General features: G+C 35.3%; 2 protein-coding genes across 7 annotated transcripts in view; one reads left to right on the plus strand and one right to left on the minus strand.

Annotated features, from left to right (window-relative positions):
* LOC110103560 (serine/threonine-protein phosphatase PP1) overlaps positions 1-10,846 on the plus strand; it is an 18,109-nt gene extending 7,263 nt beyond the window's left edge. For all 3 annotated transcript variants that reach the window (XM_020832334.2, XM_020832350.2, XM_020832343.2), the window contains exons 3-5: positions 7,527-8,086; positions 8,157-8,381; positions 10,421-10,846. In XM_020832334.2, coding sequence (XP_020687993.1) covers positions 7,527-8,086; positions 8,157-8,345 — 749 coding nt within the window. In that variant the 3' untranslated portion in view covers positions 8,346-8,381; positions 10,421-10,846. The remainder of the gene's footprint in view (positions 1-7,526; positions 8,087-8,156; positions 8,382-10,420) is intronic.
* Positions 10,847-12,039: 1,193 nt separating this feature from the next.
* LOC110103544 (cullin-associated NEDD8-dissociated protein 1) overlaps positions 12,040-18,481 on the minus strand; it is an 80,307-nt gene continuing 73,865 nt past the window's right edge. For all 4 annotated transcript variants that reach the window (XM_028699811.1, XM_020832312.2, XM_028699812.1 and 1 more), the window contains 8 exons: positions 15,766-16,014; positions 15,499-15,684; positions 15,272-15,418; positions 15,031-15,147; positions 14,414-14,582; positions 13,935-14,012; positions 13,708-13,846; positions 12,040-12,475 (listed from right to left, as the gene is read on the minus strand). In XM_028699811.1, coding sequence (XP_028555644.1) covers positions 12,379-12,475; positions 13,708-13,846; positions 13,935-14,012; positions 14,414-14,582; positions 15,031-15,147; positions 15,272-15,418; positions 15,499-15,684; positions 15,766-16,014 — 1,182 coding nt within the window. In that variant the 3' untranslated portion in view covers positions 12,040-12,378. The remainder of the gene's footprint in view (positions 12,476-13,707; positions 13,847-13,934; positions 14,013-14,413; positions 14,583-15,030; positions 15,148-15,271; positions 15,419-15,498; positions 15,685-15,765; positions 16,015-18,481) is intronic.

The following is an 18,481-nucleotide window of genomic DNA, read 5'->3' on the forward strand; positions in this document are numbered from 1 at the left end:
AGTTGCTGTCCAGCTGACCAAAGATCTCTGCTTACGGCCCAAAGAACCAGCCCAGTTTGCTGTCCAGATTCTTGGACAGGTGCCATATGCTATCCTAAGTATTGGAAACTTGAATGCTACTATCCATAAGCCTACGAGTTGCTGTCCAGAACTCCCAAGACCCAAAACCTGCTGTCCAAACTTCCGTGGGTGCTGTCCAGAGATTTTGGCTTGCAATCCAGAACATTTCAGCAAAGTATTAGGTTGTCCAGTGCACCAGAGAAGAGTCGGCTGCTTTCCAACAGCAATTAAGAGGTCTTTTTTGTCTTCCCATTAGGTAAACTCTCCCTCCAAATCTCTTATTTTCCTAGTCCACTTCTCTCTTATGGTTATTTTGGATCCATGAAGATCATGTTAATTATTCTCCGCTAAAAAAACTTAGTAAGCTAGAGAGTGAAGTGAGGGATCTTTGCATTGTGGCTAATCTTATTGTTAATCTAGGGATCTCTTGTTGAAAATCATCCATGTATGCAACATCAGATTAACGTGATTGTTTTATGATCTTAGCTTTTACGCGCGTGATTCGGCCTAAGCTTATTTTACCGCTCATAGTGCTTTCTTTTGTCGTTAGAGCATTCATTGTGAAGATATGATTATTATGGCTTCTAACATTAAGCGTGCAAACTCCCTAAGTTAATCATCCTTGCAAGTACGTTTCACATCAAGTATTTTCCTATTTCGGTGGGATTACACCAAGGATCAGCCTTAAGCCCATATCTTTTTACTTTAGTCATGGATGTTCTCACTAGACATTTGCAAGAGGATGTACCTTGGTGTATGCTTTTTGCTGATATTATTCTTCTTGTTGATAAGACTAGAGAGGGAGTTGAAGGTAAATTTGAATTATGGAGGTCAACGTTAGAGTCTAAAGGTTTTCGCTTGAGTAGATCTAAAATTGAATATATAGAATATAATTTTAGTAGTAATAGACCTAGTGAGGGGATTGTGACTTTGGGCGATTAAGTCATTAATAAGAGTATACATTTCAGATATCTTGGATCTATTGTTCAAAGTGATGGTGAAATAGATGGGGATATTATAAGCAAAATTCAAGTTGGATGGTTGAAGTAGAGGAATGCATTGGGCTTGTTGTGTGATAGAAAAGTACCCCCTCAAACTTAAGAACAATTATTACGTCCTCTTACCGGATGTAGAGCTACGTTCGGCCGCCAATAACATGTCGCCACGTGCTCTTACTCTTTACCGCGCGGCCCGATGACTTGACCCGAACCAGAACCCAGGAATGGTATGTTCGCGATTTTCTCGGTATTGCTCAGTATTTGCTCGGTATTGCTTTGCAAAAATGAGAAATACCGCTCTGTGAATGCCAATACCATGCAAATACCGAGTTGTACCGAGTTTTTCTACGACTCGATACGACTCGGTACAACTCGGTATTTGCCGGGATTTGCTCGGGATTGCTAGGGATTTGCTCGGTATTGCTCGGTATTGCTAGTTATTTGCTCGGTATTGCTAGAAAAAACTTGGTACAACTCGGTACAACTCAGTATTTGCTCGTTATTGCTCGATATTTGCTCGGTATTGGTTATTGCCGAGCAAAATCGACCAATACCTAGCAATATCGAGCAATACTGAGCAATCTTGGGTCCGTTCCGGGTCGGGTTGTCGGGGCGCGCGGTAAATAATGAAAACGCGTGGCGCGATTCTACTGGCGGCTGAACGTAGTGTTGCGTACGTTCACCGGACCAAATAAAAGTTCCAAACTTAGGGATAATTCTATAAGATGGTGGTGAGACTTACAATGCTTTATGGTGTCGAATGTTGGCCATTAAAAGAGAATCATAATACTAAGTTAAGTGTTGCAGAGATGAGGATGCTCAGGTGGATGAGTGGCTTTACCCTTAGAGATAAGATACAAAATGAGCATATATGTGAAAAGGTTGGAGTAGCTCCAGTGGAAGATAAGATTAGAGAGAGTCGCCTTAGATGGTTTGGTCACATAAAACGGCAGTCTTCTGATGACCCGGTTAGGAAAATAGATGTATTAAATTTGACTTATGTTAAGAAAGGTAGAGGTAGACCTAAAAAGACTTGGTTAGAAAATATTAGAATTGATCTTTCTTTATTAGATGTAAATGAGAATTTGACTTTTAACAGGATACATTGGAGAAAACAGATTCATGTAGTTGACCCCACGTAGTGGGACAAGGCTTGATGTTGTTGTTGTTGTTGTTGTAATGCTATGATATTTTTAACATGTATATTGAGAGCCTCATCATGACTCTTGGATCAATCGAGAATTAATATAATTAAATTCGGGTCTTTAACCAATTTGTCTAGTCAATTAGTTGACACCATAATTTTGAGGACATGGCTAAATTAGTTTTAGGATTGTTTGCTTTCTTTGTGGTTATTGGAACCCACGTTGGTTTATTATCATTTGAGAGCCTAAGTGTGTTGACATACTTTTGATTTAGTGGCAAGATTATCAACTTGACAACACACAATTGATGTTAATGCATTATTTATTGCTATTAGCGAGGTCCATTAGGGTACTTGGGTGCTAAATTTCATGACTAACATCTATGAAATTCAAATATCTTAAAAATAACAATGGATCTTGTAATTCATATATATATATATATATAAATTTCTTAGGTCTCAAATGTTAGTCATGGACAAATGTAACCTTTTTTTTTCTTAGTAATTGATGTACTATAGGACAAACATAACCTATTTACATACATCCGTTCTCAATGTTGGTTTCAATGATGATGACATCAACTTGTCTTCCTCCAGTTAGATGTGTGTATATTAACAATATTGAAGCTGCAAGACAATCATACCTATCACTATCTAATGAAAACAAAGTTATCATTGAATATTGGTTAAGCATGGTTGCTGAAGGCAAGCATTCATTTTTTTAAACTTGATTAAAGATCAACAAAACGAGGCAAAACTCTTTTGAGTTCTAAGATCAATAGCAGTTTTTTAAGCGTCAACTGGATCAAAATTCAACGATGTGAAGGATTTAAAGTTTTAGTCAAATTGAATATCAATGACATTATCATTATATTAATTGGATATAGGGTTAATGGTCCTTCAAATTTTTTGATTTATATTCCTTTCATTTTAAATCCTTCAATGTAAGTACTAGGCTAACCATTCCAACAATGAATTTTCCTTCTTGCTAGTGGTTTCAATTATGATAATCATCAACCTTAGTTTAGGGGTCTTTAGTATGTCGACAAGGTTTAGGCCACATGATAGTCATACCCACCACACCATGTTGATATCAAAGCTATCACTAGGTTTTGTATAAGTAGCCATCAAAAGCACGCATTTATCTTCTTCAATTTAGATCAATTATTAATGAAAGGAGGCAAAACTTAGGCTGGATCAAAGATCAATGGCTTGAAGGTCTTCGAGCCCCTTTCAAATTAAAGATCAACGACACTACAACTACAAGAACATTATCAAGTCTTTATCTCACTACGTGAGTTCGGCAACATGAATCCTATTTCTCTATTGTGTCATGTTAAGAATCAAATTCTCATTCAAATCTAATAAATAAAAGTCATTTCTAGCACTTTCTAACCAAGTTTTTTTAGGTCTACCTCTACCTTTCTTAACATAGGCCAAATCTCATACATCTACCCTCCTAATTGGGTCATCAAAAGGCCGACATTTTCTGTGACCAAACCATCCAAGGCGACTCTCTCTAATATTTTCTGCCACTCGAGCTTCTCCACATGCATATATTCATTTCGCTTTTTGTCTCTAATTGTAAAAAATCTCATCCACTTGAGCAGCCTCATCTCTACAACATTTAACTTAATTTTATACTTCTCTTTTAATGACCAACATTCTGCGTTATAAAGCATTACAGGTCTCACCACCGTCTTATAGAATTTTCACTAAGTTTGAGGGGACCTTTCTATCAAATAATAGGCCCGATGCATTCCTCCACTACAACCATCCAACTTGAATTATGCTAATAATTTTCCTATCTATTTCAACATCACTTTGAACAATACACCTGAGATATCTAAAATGTGTACTCTTTTTAATGACTTGATCGCCCAACGTCACAAGCCTCCCACTAGATCTATTACTATTAAAATTATACTCCATGTATTCGGTTTTAGATCTGCTAAAACGAAAACCTTTACTCTTAGGTTGACCGCCATAATTCAAGTTTTATTTCAACTCCCTCTCTAGTCTTATAAAGAAGAAGAATATCATCAGCAAAAAGCATGCTCCAGGGTACAGCCGCTTTCAAATGTCCAAATATCAACGACGTTAAGGTATTCAAAATTTTGGTCCGATTAGAAATCATTGGTGCGATCTTCAAACTAATCAGATTAAAGATCAACAATCCTTCAAACTAATTGGATTGGAGATTGATGTCCCTTTAAACTAACTAGATCAAATATAAACGGCCTTTCAAATTAGCCAGATCAAATATCAACAAACCTTCAAACTAATTGGATTGATATCATATATTCCTCAGAATTTTGGTCTACCAATTTGTGTGCAATGGCATTGTCGAGGGAGAACAACAACAAGCTTAACTTTATTAAATTTCAAATGTGGGAGATCTTGTCTATAGGAAATAAGGGTATTAATGGGAGAGACGAAGAGCATGTTTGTTGAGAAGAAATGAATGGATAGCACACCCATGGACATTGTTGGTGATGGTTAGAGGGCTTTTGTGGGTGTTAGGTTAATAGACATGCTAGGAGCGGGTATGCTTGGGCTCATTACGCATTGAAAGATGTTGGCGTGTGAGCTGAAATAGGGTGACCTAGGATGAGCACATGAGTGAGTTGTATCCTTGGGGAGAAGAAGTCACACAAGTGATTGATGTAGTGGGACAGGCATAATAAAAATATGAGTGTGCATGAGAAAGGGTGTGTAGGAGCCATTAGTATGTGAAAGCATAGGGAAGGGAGTTGTAAGGAAGTCTAAGAGGCACAAGTATGGAAAAGATGAGGAAGAGAATGGAGAGGAGCGTGGATTTAGATTGGTTTGCTAGGAGAGTAGAGCGCACAAATGAGAGAAATGTGATAGAAAATAATCAATTGGGGGAGCTAGGCGCAATCTTGCGTGGCCTTTGTTGGATTCAAATAATTTTTTTCTTTTTTTCGAGGTGGTAAACAAATGGGATTTTTTTATTATGATAATTCTATATTTTTGTTTGCTTCTGATTAGGGTTCAGTTTATTTGGTTATGTTGTCAGATTATTCAATTTTTGTTGATTAATGATGGTTTCTATGTCATTTTTTTAAATTTTGAATCCTATAATTGATTTATACTGTCCTTATCATTTCTTGCAATATTAAATGGTTTCTTGGATGTAGCCGGCAATGCTTCATAAAAGTTTTTGGGCAATGCTTATTCCTTTGAATACTCTTTGGATCAAGTTTGAATTATCTTAATAGCAAAAATAGAGCCTTGTGTTACAAAATGAAGTATACTTATATCTTGAATTCCGTTAATTTTTGGGGCAATGTTCCATCAATATGAATTTAGGGCAATAGATTTTGTTTTGGAATTATTGGATTTAACCTGTGTAGTTCTCTAAATTTTAGAATTTAAATCAAATCAATGAGCAGTGGCCAAATTTGAATTAGATGCTTATAAATACTTGAGCCATGTAAAGCTAGCTTTTGATGTAATAAACTATTAATAGTATGTATATATTAGGTGTGTGATTCCTTCGAGTTCAACACTAGTATGACTACCTAATTCGAAGGAAGTCATCTCCTTGTACCTTCATGAGCCTGATTTGTTTTTGGTGAACTCTTTCCTTTGTTTAAACTCTTTGAAATATCTTGTTATTAGCGTGCTGAAGTTTTTTATTTTATTCAAACTTGATGCAATTGGAATTTTAATTTTATTTGAAAATTTTAATTGCTCGGTAATTTTGTTGTTCAAATTTCTTGTTGAGATCTTTGGATTTATTCGATGATTATAATATTTCTTGGTGAGTTTTAATTCTTGTACTTTGTAGTCACGCCTAATGTTGAGTTTTTTTTTTCAATGTATTTAATGATATTTGATCCGCAAATCATAATTTTCTTTGTGTGATCTACAATATTATATCATTCGATTTGCATTAGAAAATAAAAGCCTCAACTCATCTTGCATCAATAGAACTATCTAATTCCATATTAGCTTTGACTCAAATAAAGAATTTTAGATTGTCTTCCTCAGCAACATTTCCTGAATAAGTTTTCATCTTTTCAAATTCTAATTATTTATTTTGGTCATTTTCTTTATATTTCTTAGATATGTATTTATAACTATTAGTCTATATTGTGCAATCAATTTTTCTTTTAGAACCAACTTACAGTCTTTGTAAAAAGAAAATCTCTCTTCTTATATGTAAAAAAAAGATTTTTTGTTGTTACGAGATCATATTCTTCTTTTGTTATTACAAATTGTGTGTTAAATTTGGAGGTCTTGAATTTGAGGCCTATCGCACCCTTTGTTTGTGATACTATATAGAAAGGGGTGTAAACAAGTTGAACTTGTATGAGAGTGTTTTCTTGAATCTGACCAAGTTGCTCAACCATAATGGAAAGAGGTTTTGTTCCTTCCAAATGAAGTAAATAGAGGCAAAAACAAGCAATAGGTATCCATTCTTAACATCCTCAAGTAAGTGATCATAGCCCAGAATATATCCAGCATTTGACACAAATTAGGCCGCAACAGAAATGAAGAGCATGAGGGTACAATGCTAGAGATGACCTGAAAGGAGAAATAACATTTGAGGAAGAGGTGCCTTACATTTTTAAAAGAAGAGTGATAGAGGACAAAAGTAGGCATCACTGGGATGTTAAACTTAATTAATACAATAGTATTGCTTAGCTCAAGAAGGAGGCTGGTGGCTTGTATAAAGTGAAAGAATAAATGATTTAATCTTGGATTAGTTTTCTGGCTCCACAAAATAGAAGGATTACCATCAGAGATTATGGGGATAGAATAGATAGCTATCTTGGCGTAAAGAGCGAAGAATGTAGGAATGTTCCAATCCCCATTAGCTATGAAATCAAAATCATCCTACTTCAGCAAGTGAATGATAGAGGAGTAGTCCTCTAAATCAGCCAACGACTTGGCATTTATCCATAGATCCCAAATAAATGAATAGTTACGCCTGTGCCAAACTTTAAAATGCTAATCCTGCCTCATTTTTTCCCAAGTAGGCTTAAGAGCTTTCCACCAATAAGCAGTGTTGTTGTTCCCAATTTTTGAAAAAGAAGTATACGTAATGTCCCAGAAGATGGAAAAAAGAGATTGTGTGGTTAACACACGCCAGGTAAGAGCACATTTATAAGCAGAGAAAGAGGAGATGTAGGACTTAAAAATACAATATAGTTTTCTCTAAAGCAATGTTGAAAATTGGTTTTCAATTAACTATAAATCTCATGTCTTTAGTTTGGAGCTTATGAATTAACTTTATATTCTAATATATATTGTTATTAGTACTACCATCTGATGTGTGTTTGTACAATTTTCAGGTGATATACATGGGCAGTATAGTGATCTTTTGAGGCTTTTTGAGTATGGAGGCTTTCCACCTGAGGCCAATTATTTGTTTTTAGGTGATTATGTGGACCGAGGGAAGCAAAGCTTAGAAACTATATGTCTTCTTCTTGCTTATAAAATCAAATACCCAGAAAACTTTTTTCTTCTCCGAGGAAATCATGAATGTGCCTCTATAAATAGAATATATGGATTTTATGATGAATGTAAGCGCCGATTCAATGTGCGCCTATGGAAGGTCTTTACTGATTGCTTCAATTGCCTCCCTGTAGCCGCTCTTATAGATGACAAAATATTGTGCATGCATGGTGGTCTCTCTCCTGATTTAACTAACTTGGATCAGATCAAGAGTGTTAGTCGTCCAACTGATGTTCCAGACACTGGTTTACTCTGTGACCTACTTTGGTCAGATCCTGGTAGAGAAGTTCAAGGTTGGGGAATGAATGATAGGGGGGTTTCATATACTTTTGGTGCTGATAAAGTTTCTGAATTTCTAGTTAAGCATGACTTGGACCTTGTTTGTCGGGCACATCAGGTAAGAACCTTGTGTTTAGATTTTAAGCTTCATTTGTTTGCCTTTTTATCCAGCTAATTTCAAATTGCAGGTTGTTGAAGATGGTTATGAATTTTTTGCTGATAGACAGCTTGTCACAGTATTCTCAGCACCAAATTATTGTGGTGAATTTGATAATGCTGGGGCAATGATGAGTGTTGATGAAACCCTAATGTGTTCCTTTCAAATCCTTAAGCCCGCTGAGAAGAAATCAAAATTTATGATGTCAACGAAGATATGACAAAGTCTTTCTACTCTAATTTGTGTTTTGTCCAAGGTATGAACAATTGACTTTATGAATCCTTTTGTTTACTCTGCTAATTTTATCAACTATACAGCCTCTGAATTAGATTTTGTTTTGGTTTTCTATGAGATTTTCTAATATATTTTTCCTCTTATACTTGGTAAGCTTTGTCTGTTAACTCATAGATTCACATTATCTAAATACTTAAGATCATTCTAATCATGAAAATATCATGCATGTTTGTATTATTTTTGTCATACCATGTTTTCAACATAGTCTTGAGTTAGTTATGTCAGCTTTCTATTTGGCTGCAGAGATTTTTTAATATATGATGATTCTAAAGCCTGACATGTAGTGTAGTTTGTTTTATTGTTTATGGATTTGGATCTTATAAAAGTTCAACATTTGTCGTCATGTCTTGATAATTCAAAGATGCGTATTAGTGAAGTGAGGAATTGGTGGTCCGATGATGCACTGCATTATAAACTCGGGGATAACAAATGTTCACATGTCTTTGAGCTCATGTTGGTCATATCCAGTACCTCTGTACCTCAAGTGTTCATGCTTTTGCGCTGTTGAATTATTCAGTAAAAGTTGGTATGACATGCTCTCTCTCGATAAAAGTTGGTATGACATGCTCTCTCGCAAAAATTTGGTAATACCTCCGCCACCCCACTATTTCCAACTCAATTAAATTAATCATATCAATTTAATAAAATTCAATCATGCAATCAAGCCAATTACTAGAAATTAGATAACATAAGTAAAAAATATAAAATATTATCAAATATAAGAATCATACCTCACATTTGTACAATTAGGTAATTTTTCTAAAAAATATACAATCGCTAATTGTACTAGAAGAAGACTAGAAGGAATTACACCAACCATCAATTCATTTTTCTAAAACAGAGCATGGTGGAATGCCTTTTTTCTTATCTCATACTTAGTTTATGATGACAAATCCTTTATCAATTTATAGATTTAAAAAAAAAAAAAAAGCAGACGATACGTCAATCCCCATCCCAAAATGCAAGACATAATTGAATCTGCAATTTGTAGGGAATTGAAAAAACCAAAGAAAATGTCGATGTAATATTTACTTTGTTGACTGGTAGAATTATCAATCAATATTTGTCTCTATCGATTAAACAAATGAGAAAGTTCATAGCCAATATTGAGTTTGTGTATCAACTAGAGGCGCAAACGAGTCAAGTTGAATTCGAGTCATGCCAGACTCGAGCTCGACTTGCGAGCCAAATCCCAAGCTTGAACTCGAGTCGAGCTCAAAAGGCAAGCTCGAGCTCGGCTTGCAACAGTGGATGTTGGCTCGTGAGCCAGCTCGTGAGGCGTATCGATTTCGCATTTGCGGCCTGCTTATGCTTCAGACTTTCGTATCTGAGCCTGCTCCCGTGGTTCTTCCTTTCGCGTCCGAGCCCGCCCCCGAGGTTTTGCCTTTCGCATCCGAGCCCGACCTCGTAGTTCTGCCTTCCACGTTCGAGCCCACAATTTCTCCTTGGCATTTGAGCCGCTTAAAGAGTAATCAAGCCGAGCATTATCTCGGTTGAACTTAAGCTCGATAATCAAACGAGCTCGAAAACTCAATAAGCTCAACTTGCGAGTTCATTAAAGAGTTGAGCTCGTGCTGGCTTGGCTCATTTGCACCCGTAGTACCTACCAATTTCATTGGAGAAAATTGGGGTTGGAATATTCTAATTATTTTTTAATTTGGATGAGTTTTTAATTATTGAATTTGTTTAAAATGTGTACTCATCCCAAAAAACATCTATAAATATACAATTCATCCTGACTAACTATAGATGAGGATTTTCTAACTTTTTTTTCAACTTCCATTTTCTGCAAAAGCTTTGGGTCCTAATGCCTTTTGACTAACGCATCTTTGATTTGAATATGCACACCAAACAATTCTAATAAAGTTATAGTCTTTATTTTGGAATGTTATTTTGCGACAAATCACATTGAGACTTGCCATCAATTATTTGCTGTACTTAATTTGTTAAAGGCCCTTGTTGATTGAGGTTCTCCTGTTAACAATCTCTGGTTTATTACAGCGTGTGTTGGCTCTCCTTTGAAGAACAATGCAAACTGTTGGTGGCTTCAACAATGCCGAGCATGACTTGTTATCATTCATCTAGCCAAATTAAACTTTGATGTGAAGTTGGCAAATATTGTGTGGAGGTAGCAATCACAGTCTACTACTAAGGCTTTGGCAAATGCCAGATTTTTTTTTTTGAAATCTTTTCATCATTTATATTGCCTTGCCTTTGATGCTGGGGTATGTATATACGATCTCAGTAGGTGCAGAGGCTTTGTTTTGAAATATTAGAATTCTGCTCCGAATTTCCTGCCTATCAGGTTTTTCTCGGTCCGTTTCCTTTGCCAGATTTCCTAAAAGTTTCACCAATTTGGTAAAGCTGTTTGAATCATATTCTGCTGTGTTTGTTAAATTAATGGTGAGCAATTCATTCAGTTTATTATCCACTGAAGCTCAAAGAGCTAAATAGGTTCAGTTAAGGAGGGGTACTTACTGGTTATGTACGCTTCAAAGAAAAGCTCGAAAGATTATATTGAATAGGCTTTAAAGTGATTCAGTTAGATTGCTATTTTATTTTTGACTTTAACGCTAAAAAAAACTTGATTATTTATGCAAGTATCATAATTTTTTTGTCGTTATTTATAAAGATTTATTAATTTGAATAATCTCGTCATCCCGAACTATTTGCAAATATGTTTATTAGCCAGTTTTTTTTTCTTCAATATATTTGTTTTAGATGTGTAAACTAAAAGCTTTTGATCAATTATATGGTCGTTTTTTCTCTAAATTTTTTCATGCCGCAATTTTATCAAACTGAATTTGAAAACGACAATGGAAACCATTTAAAATCCGAGAGGTTGTGCATACGAGCAAATTATTGCATCCAGTCACCGGATGCAGAAGATAGGTTCGGATATTAATAAAATATTATTTTAAATTAAGCACGTCAAAAGCGCAAGTAAAATACAATCAAAGTATAGTAAAAAGTGTAGATGACATGACATATTTTTATTGGATGTCCGAGCACGTCCGTTTGCCGTGCATACGCTTTGCATCTTTTTTAACTTATAATTTTCTTTTTTATTTTAAAGAAGAAATTATCTCATAAAACAATCCGATTTGCAACGAGCCCTATTGTTATTAAAGAACTGATGGGAGTGATAATACCTATTTCTACATTAAAATTAAAAATAATAATAATTTTCAAAAATAGCGTGCATACTAATATAATCTTATTATTCCTACGCTTCTAATGCTGAAAACTTAAACCGTAATGTTCTATATATATATTTCTTGGAATGCTGCTTCCTAAAATTATTGAAGAAAAATGGAATATGAACAAAAACAAAAAACCTAATATTATACAACTTTGTCTAGAGATAAGCAACAAATAAATTGCAAAACTTGTCTATGATCACCAAACAGATAAAAGGAAAACGATTCGCGTAAACGCGTCAGAAAACATTAACAATATGACAGACAGCAGAAAAATGAACAGGCTACTATTGGACAAGAGCTCCAAAAAAATAACAGCAAGAAAGGAAAATTGATGCACAATCGACGTGATAAAAGGTCCAGATTATTTCTTCAAAATCTAAATTTTGAATAATATATTTTATAGTTTATTATTCATCATAAAAAGAAAAAAAATTGATATTATAGCAGGCATCTATTAACATGAATTCGAAAATACATGCTCTTATGAAACGAATTTGACCTTCATACCTTTTGTACGAGATGATTTTACAGTTTGATCTTCAAAGGAAATATATCCGTTGCCAACTAAGCAACCAGAAAGGCTACCTCTACCCAAAACAATTAAAAAAGAGAAAAACACTCAATCAGATCTTTCAAATATATAAATTCTGGAAATAAAGATCCTTCATTGAATAGCTATAACTCCTCATCATCAGCTAAAACTGAGGGAAAAGCAGACTTGCAGCATATTTAATGTACTATATTTGACTCGTTCGGTCACTCGGACCGCACCGAATTGTACTTCTCAGCAAGTGCTGGTGAATTTGTTATGTTGTTAATTAGTATCTTAAACTTTAGGCTGCAGTCACATCCACTGTAGACAAAAAATAATAATAATAATTAGAAGCAATTTCATATATAATGCTTAAATCTTGATTATTTATAAAACTAATATTATTCCTGTTCTATTTTTTTAATTATAACTCATATCAAAATTCACAATAATAAAATCAACCAGTGTTTTTCTATTGTAAATTCCAAAAAATTTGATCATGCGTGTAATTTTGTATATTATTTATGTACATATTTTATAATCAATTTACAAGCATGCTTCAATCTAATTCATCTTCTTATTTAGTTGTAAGAGAAAATCCTAGACCCTATGATGACCTGCATCATAAACAAACCATCCAAATATTTGCATTAATAAAAAAAGGGTCCAAGTTTACTTTTCCGACCTCCACCCTTCAATCTAATCAATGGTATCTTTTTTCTTGTTCTAGATCTATTATGCTCATCTTCTCACCTCTTTTGGGCCGATCATCTCAGCCTTCCATTCACTATCTACTTCTACTCAGCCATCTAGTCTCTCTAATCCACCTCTATCGCCCCTGCTATGGTTGATCGAATCACCTCCTTTGCCTTTAGCTTCTATGATTTCGGTGGTACCCTCTAATCCACCTTCACCACCCACTGCTTCGATCACTTTGATAATCTCAGAAGTTCCTCAGCCTTTTGCTCATACCTCGTTCCTTTGTTTAATGTGGTTGGTGGTTTGACAAGTTCAATATACATGCAATTGTCAATAATATTTCATCAAGCTAAAGATCCTCATGTACATAAGCAAGCTTCTTTTTCCTAAGACAAACCTATGCTTAATTTCATTGATGCTGAGATCTCTAAATTTGGTCGACCAATCTCTTTCACCATTATTGGAAATTTTTCTTTAGGTCATGCCAGCATGGATATCAAGCGCAAATTGATGTCAGATTTACAATTGATTAGTGAATTTTCACTTGGTCTCTTTGATCATCATCATATCATTATACTTTCTTTGGATTCAAATTATACCAAGCTATTTTCTTGTAGTACATACTACGTCAGTAGCATTCTGATGTGAATGCTAAAGCGATATTTATTCCAAATGTAACTTTTAAGATCAAAACAACTCACTATTTATTCCAAATAGATGTGCAGATTTAACTATGCACTAGAAAAAGGTCAAGTGAAAAGGCACGTAGTGGTGAGGAGAAACTAGTTCTTTTTTAGACCAGCATCTTGGATGAGGCTAATGGCAATAAAATAATGTTGGAAATGTATGGTAACCTTATGCGGTTCAGGGATGCAATAGCTCTAAGAGCACTTCTGATCATATCTTCATTCCGATCTACTTCTTGCTTCACAGCATCAAGCTTGGGTTTGTGTTTGATGGTCCTTTCAAGTGGTTCTACCAATGAATCCAAAACTGCCAAACAATGAAAGTTATCATTTGACCAGGTATTCCTTGCGCGCAAAAACTGCATGGTTAAGTTTTGCAAATTCAAGATACAAACCTGCCAGGACAGCAGCAGGACACTTATCTGCAAGTTTTGATAAAATGAGATGACAAGGCATCTTTACATCATAGTGATCTGAACGTAGCATAGAAGATATCAGTAAAAATTCAGATCTGAAACAACAATTCTGGAAACTTGATAAGAAGGATACAAAATTCTAGCATACAACTTGCATGGAAATAAAACCAAAAGTAGTAATAAATAATGCATAATATCATCAGAGCTGCATTCATATCTACGGGAAAAAAGTGTTTCTTGCTAGAAACGGGAGGGATTTACATAGGATGCAGAGCCACATCTAAACGAATTTAGATGCTTCTCTATAAAGACCATGGATAAATGCTTATTACCATGGTCCGTGAACTCATTAGCAACAGCTATCATTGGAAAGAAAATTGAAATTGTATAGCAAAAACTTGGTCTGGACAAATAAAAGCGATGGAACATGTGACCAAAAAATATATATATAAACTCACCCGACAAACCAGATATAAGATAAGGAACTATAAAAGAAGATGGGTTCACTTGATCAAGACAGCTGTCAAGTAACGTGTCCACGCACTCAAAAGCTGCCTTTCTTATCTCAATACCATCATCAACAATGTACTTGAAAGGACCAAGATCCACTGTTCTTATTAACTCTTGCTGAAACAAAAGATAAAAAGTTTTTGTAACAATATCATCAAGGAAGATTATACATACAAATAAATAATTAAAAAAGTTTGGAGGCATGACATATTACAAAAACAAGCAAAATAGTCAAATAATGTAGGAGCTGAAATGCAGCTGTTAATTAAATGGTCCTAAAGCGGTCATATAAAGGACAGAGATTTAACCACACAATTTAATTGTTAATGAGATTTTATCATGAAGCTCAGATCTCATGCATGTTTGCATTTAAAAACAAATAATGGAATTTAATATACCAATAAAAAGAAAGAAGAAGTTAATGCAGCTTACTTTTGCTAGCTAAGGCTAAACAAAACAAACGCACACCAGGAATTTTGCTAATTTTGCAAAATCCAGATAAAGCACACCATATGCATGAAAATAATGCTAGGCATTGTAGAACGCATTGCAAAGCAGACCACACCTTAATAACAGTTTGATCATACAAAAGTGGTAACATCTCAGGAAGGAGACCCTTAATCAGATTTGGCTTGTTATGTGCAGCAGTGCTCAAAGCTAGGACAGCAGCTCGTCTAACAAGCTGTAGGAAAAACAAAGGAAAATAATAATAAACCATGGCCAAGTGAACTTATTTTTAAATTTTTCTAAGCATAAAGCAACCTAAAAGTAACAAATGGATTTTGAGAGTAAGGTAAGAAGCTTACTCGATCATTATCTTTAATTAGCATAAGAAATGTGGAAATCTCAGGATATAAAATTTCATCAATTTTTTCAGGTCTTTCAACAATGGAATACTTTACTGCAATGACAACTGTCGCTCTAGTGAAAGCTGCCGGACTATTTGTGCGTACCTAGAGGAGTACAAGAAAGAAGCTGCATATTCACATTACAAATGACCGTACTATCTTCCAAGTAAACAACCAAATCATACCTTTAAAGCAGGAATAAGATTTCTAGGTTCAATAAGTGCAATCTTGCCCAAACACTCAGCTACCACATTGCGAACTCCTTCTTCTTCACTTTCACAGTGATTAAAAAGCAAAGCCAATATCTTCTCAATATATGAATCCTGAAGCTCGTTCTGACCAGCTTTATCTGAAGATTGTCTCGCAATGACCTGAAAATTTCAGTGAGCAAGGAATGGGAAAAGTGGGAAATCATAAATAGTTTCAGGAGATTGGCAAATCTAAAAACTCACCTCCTTTAATGAATGCAGCAAAAGGTATTGTTTCTTCTGTTGGTTATCAATTTGGTCCAAGATGAATGGTAAATACTTGGACAGGTTTCCCACAGCTATGTTACCAAGGGCGTAAGAAGCCGCAGACTTTATCTCTTCAAAAGGGGACTGGAAGGACTCGATGATTATAGTTTCTATTAGTGCATGCACACTCAAATCTTTCCTTCTTCCGATTTCTCCAAGACAAAGCAGTGCCAAGTGTTTTTTAGCCTGATGCATGAAACAAGAACAACAAATACAATTCATGACTGATGATAACATATTTTTCTCCTTACAGCAGGATCTAAAGTATTTCGAATAAATAGCTAAAGAATACATTCAAAACATAACTTAAGCATACAACACAACTTGGACGTGTCTAATCCTCTGAAGCCTTGACATTAGTTAAAAAAAAGGGAAACAACATGACACAGATTAGTCCTACACCACTCCTCATGGATGCTTCATTATGAAAATCAGTGCAAGAGATGCAGCATTGGATTTTTTCTTTTCATTACATTTTCTGTCTGCAATAAAACTTAACTGAGCTTTACTTGGACAACCACAACATAGGCCACAAAAGTCTATCATTTTCCTGACCAATTAAAGACTAAAAGAAGGCACCTAAACACCAAAGTAGCACCTAAGGCTCAAATCAGCTAAAAGAAATGTTCATACTGCTAACAGCATCAAGTACTTTCAGGAATTCATGCCTAAAAAATGACCGATTTTTCAAAAATGGAGCAACTACCTATCTTGAGGTCATATATATATATATATATACATACATGTATGTATGTATATATATGTATATATGCGCGCGCACACAAGTGTGCACAGGAGTAGCAAATCAAAGACACTGACAGGAAGACCTTAAGAAAAAAGGAAATTACAGCCTTAATCAAAATCATCCTTGTATAAGAAACACACTATATGCAAGTTCTGAAAAAGTCTGATATAAATATAAAGGATAAAAAATTAAATATTGTAATCATATGCACGTACATGCAATTGCATGCATTCACAACCATGAATAGATGTATGAACAAATATCACATATGCACGCATCTAGCCGTTACTGTGTTTAGGGAAATGGAAAAAAAGAACACAGTTGAATTCTGATATATATATACACACACACACATGCTTGGAAAAATTATTTGTGCACTATCGTGCTACTAAATGAGCGAAGCTTTTGAAAGGCCAGTGTCATCTTTTGGAGTGATCTTTTACCCATAGATAATTGGAAAACTGGAGCTGATAACCCAACTACTCCATTGAAGAAAGAAAGACATTTCTTTTGTCCCTTTTAGGAATGCAGAAAATAAGGGGTGAAATTTATTGGGAGCATGGAAAGTATATCAGAGGCGTGGCCGTCAATCTATGGCCACGATCGAGTCGATGTATTTTTGAGTCATTTCATATATTTGTCTTTTATTATGTTATTTGTCTTTTATTATTTATGTACCAGTTGTTTTCTCGTTTTTACCCCTTACTTAAGGAAGGTCGTATGTAAGCCCTGAGGGCATTGTCATCTTTTTTTATTTTGAGTCCTATGTACGAGGCTATTTATAGCCCCTATATTTCTCTTTGAAAGTCAATGATTGAATGATAAAAAAAAAACTTTTGCCATTGCTTGAGTTCTTGAGAGATCTTGAGAGTGCTTGGGGTGAGATCCCTAGGAGATGGAATTTGGATCACCCACCAACTTTGGAGACGACCGAATTTGTGGTTCGTTACTTTATCTTTTTCCTCTTCCTTTCGTTAACTCGCCACCGCCACCTAAACCCCTCCCACCACCCATACCACCGGCTAACCTCTCCCCTCCAGCACCCCACCGAAATCCCCTTCAAGCCCACCAAACCGTCGGCCCCTCTTCCCTCATCCTCCCTCCCAAATTCAAATCACCTCTTGAATCCTTTCCATAAATAATTATTCTTAATTTGGAAAGACTTAATTTCAAATTTCAAAGCAATTTGAATTTGAAAATTTCTTTCCTAATTTAAGAAATCTAATTTAGAAAAGTTTCCTAAATTAAATCCTATTTGAATTTCAAATTCATTGGGATTTAATTACAACTTTCCTAATCTCTAAATCCTAAAATAGCAATCCAAATCTCCCCCATAAATCCCTTCCTAGGCCAATGATGCCCCCCCCCCCTCCCCTCACTAAATCCCTTGGGATTTATTTCCAAATCCCCTCACCCTCTCTTGGAAACCTTTCATAATTCCCATCCACCTCTTTTGGACGAAATTTCCACAAGCCCCTTCTATTTAATTTATTTCCAATAAGGAGCCTCTCCAATTGGAAGTAAATTAATCCCTTCCCCTCTCTCATACCCGACGCCCCTACCCTCCCTCTCTCCTCTTTAATTATTCTCACTCATAAGTATTAATTGGGGGATTGATTGAAGCATTTTTCCTCCACTTTAATTTCCCAAAATCTGAACCTAAATTCCTCAATCTTCTCCCATCCATGGTCGACCACTTCCTCCCCTTATTCCCTTGGGAGTTCTCAAGAAAAGTTCCTTTCTTTCAATAGGAGCCTTCACGGAAAGTACCATCTCACGTATTCCACACTTCAACGCTTGGGAGAAACTTCTCTCTCAAGTTAAACCTTCAAGGGAAGCTACTACGAACTTCTTCAACATTTTGACTACTTCTTTATGGGCTTTCACAAAGGTGAACTTCTTCCCCTT

Source organism: Dendrobium catenatum, unplaced genomic scaffold (assembly GCF_001605985.2).
Source record: "Dendrobium catenatum unplaced genomic scaffold, ASM160598v2 fragScaff_scaffold_1395, whole genome shotgun sequence".
In the NCBI taxonomy this organism is placed as follows: domain Eukaryota; kingdom Viridiplantae; phylum Streptophyta; class Magnoliopsida; order Asparagales; family Orchidaceae; genus Dendrobium; species Dendrobium catenatum.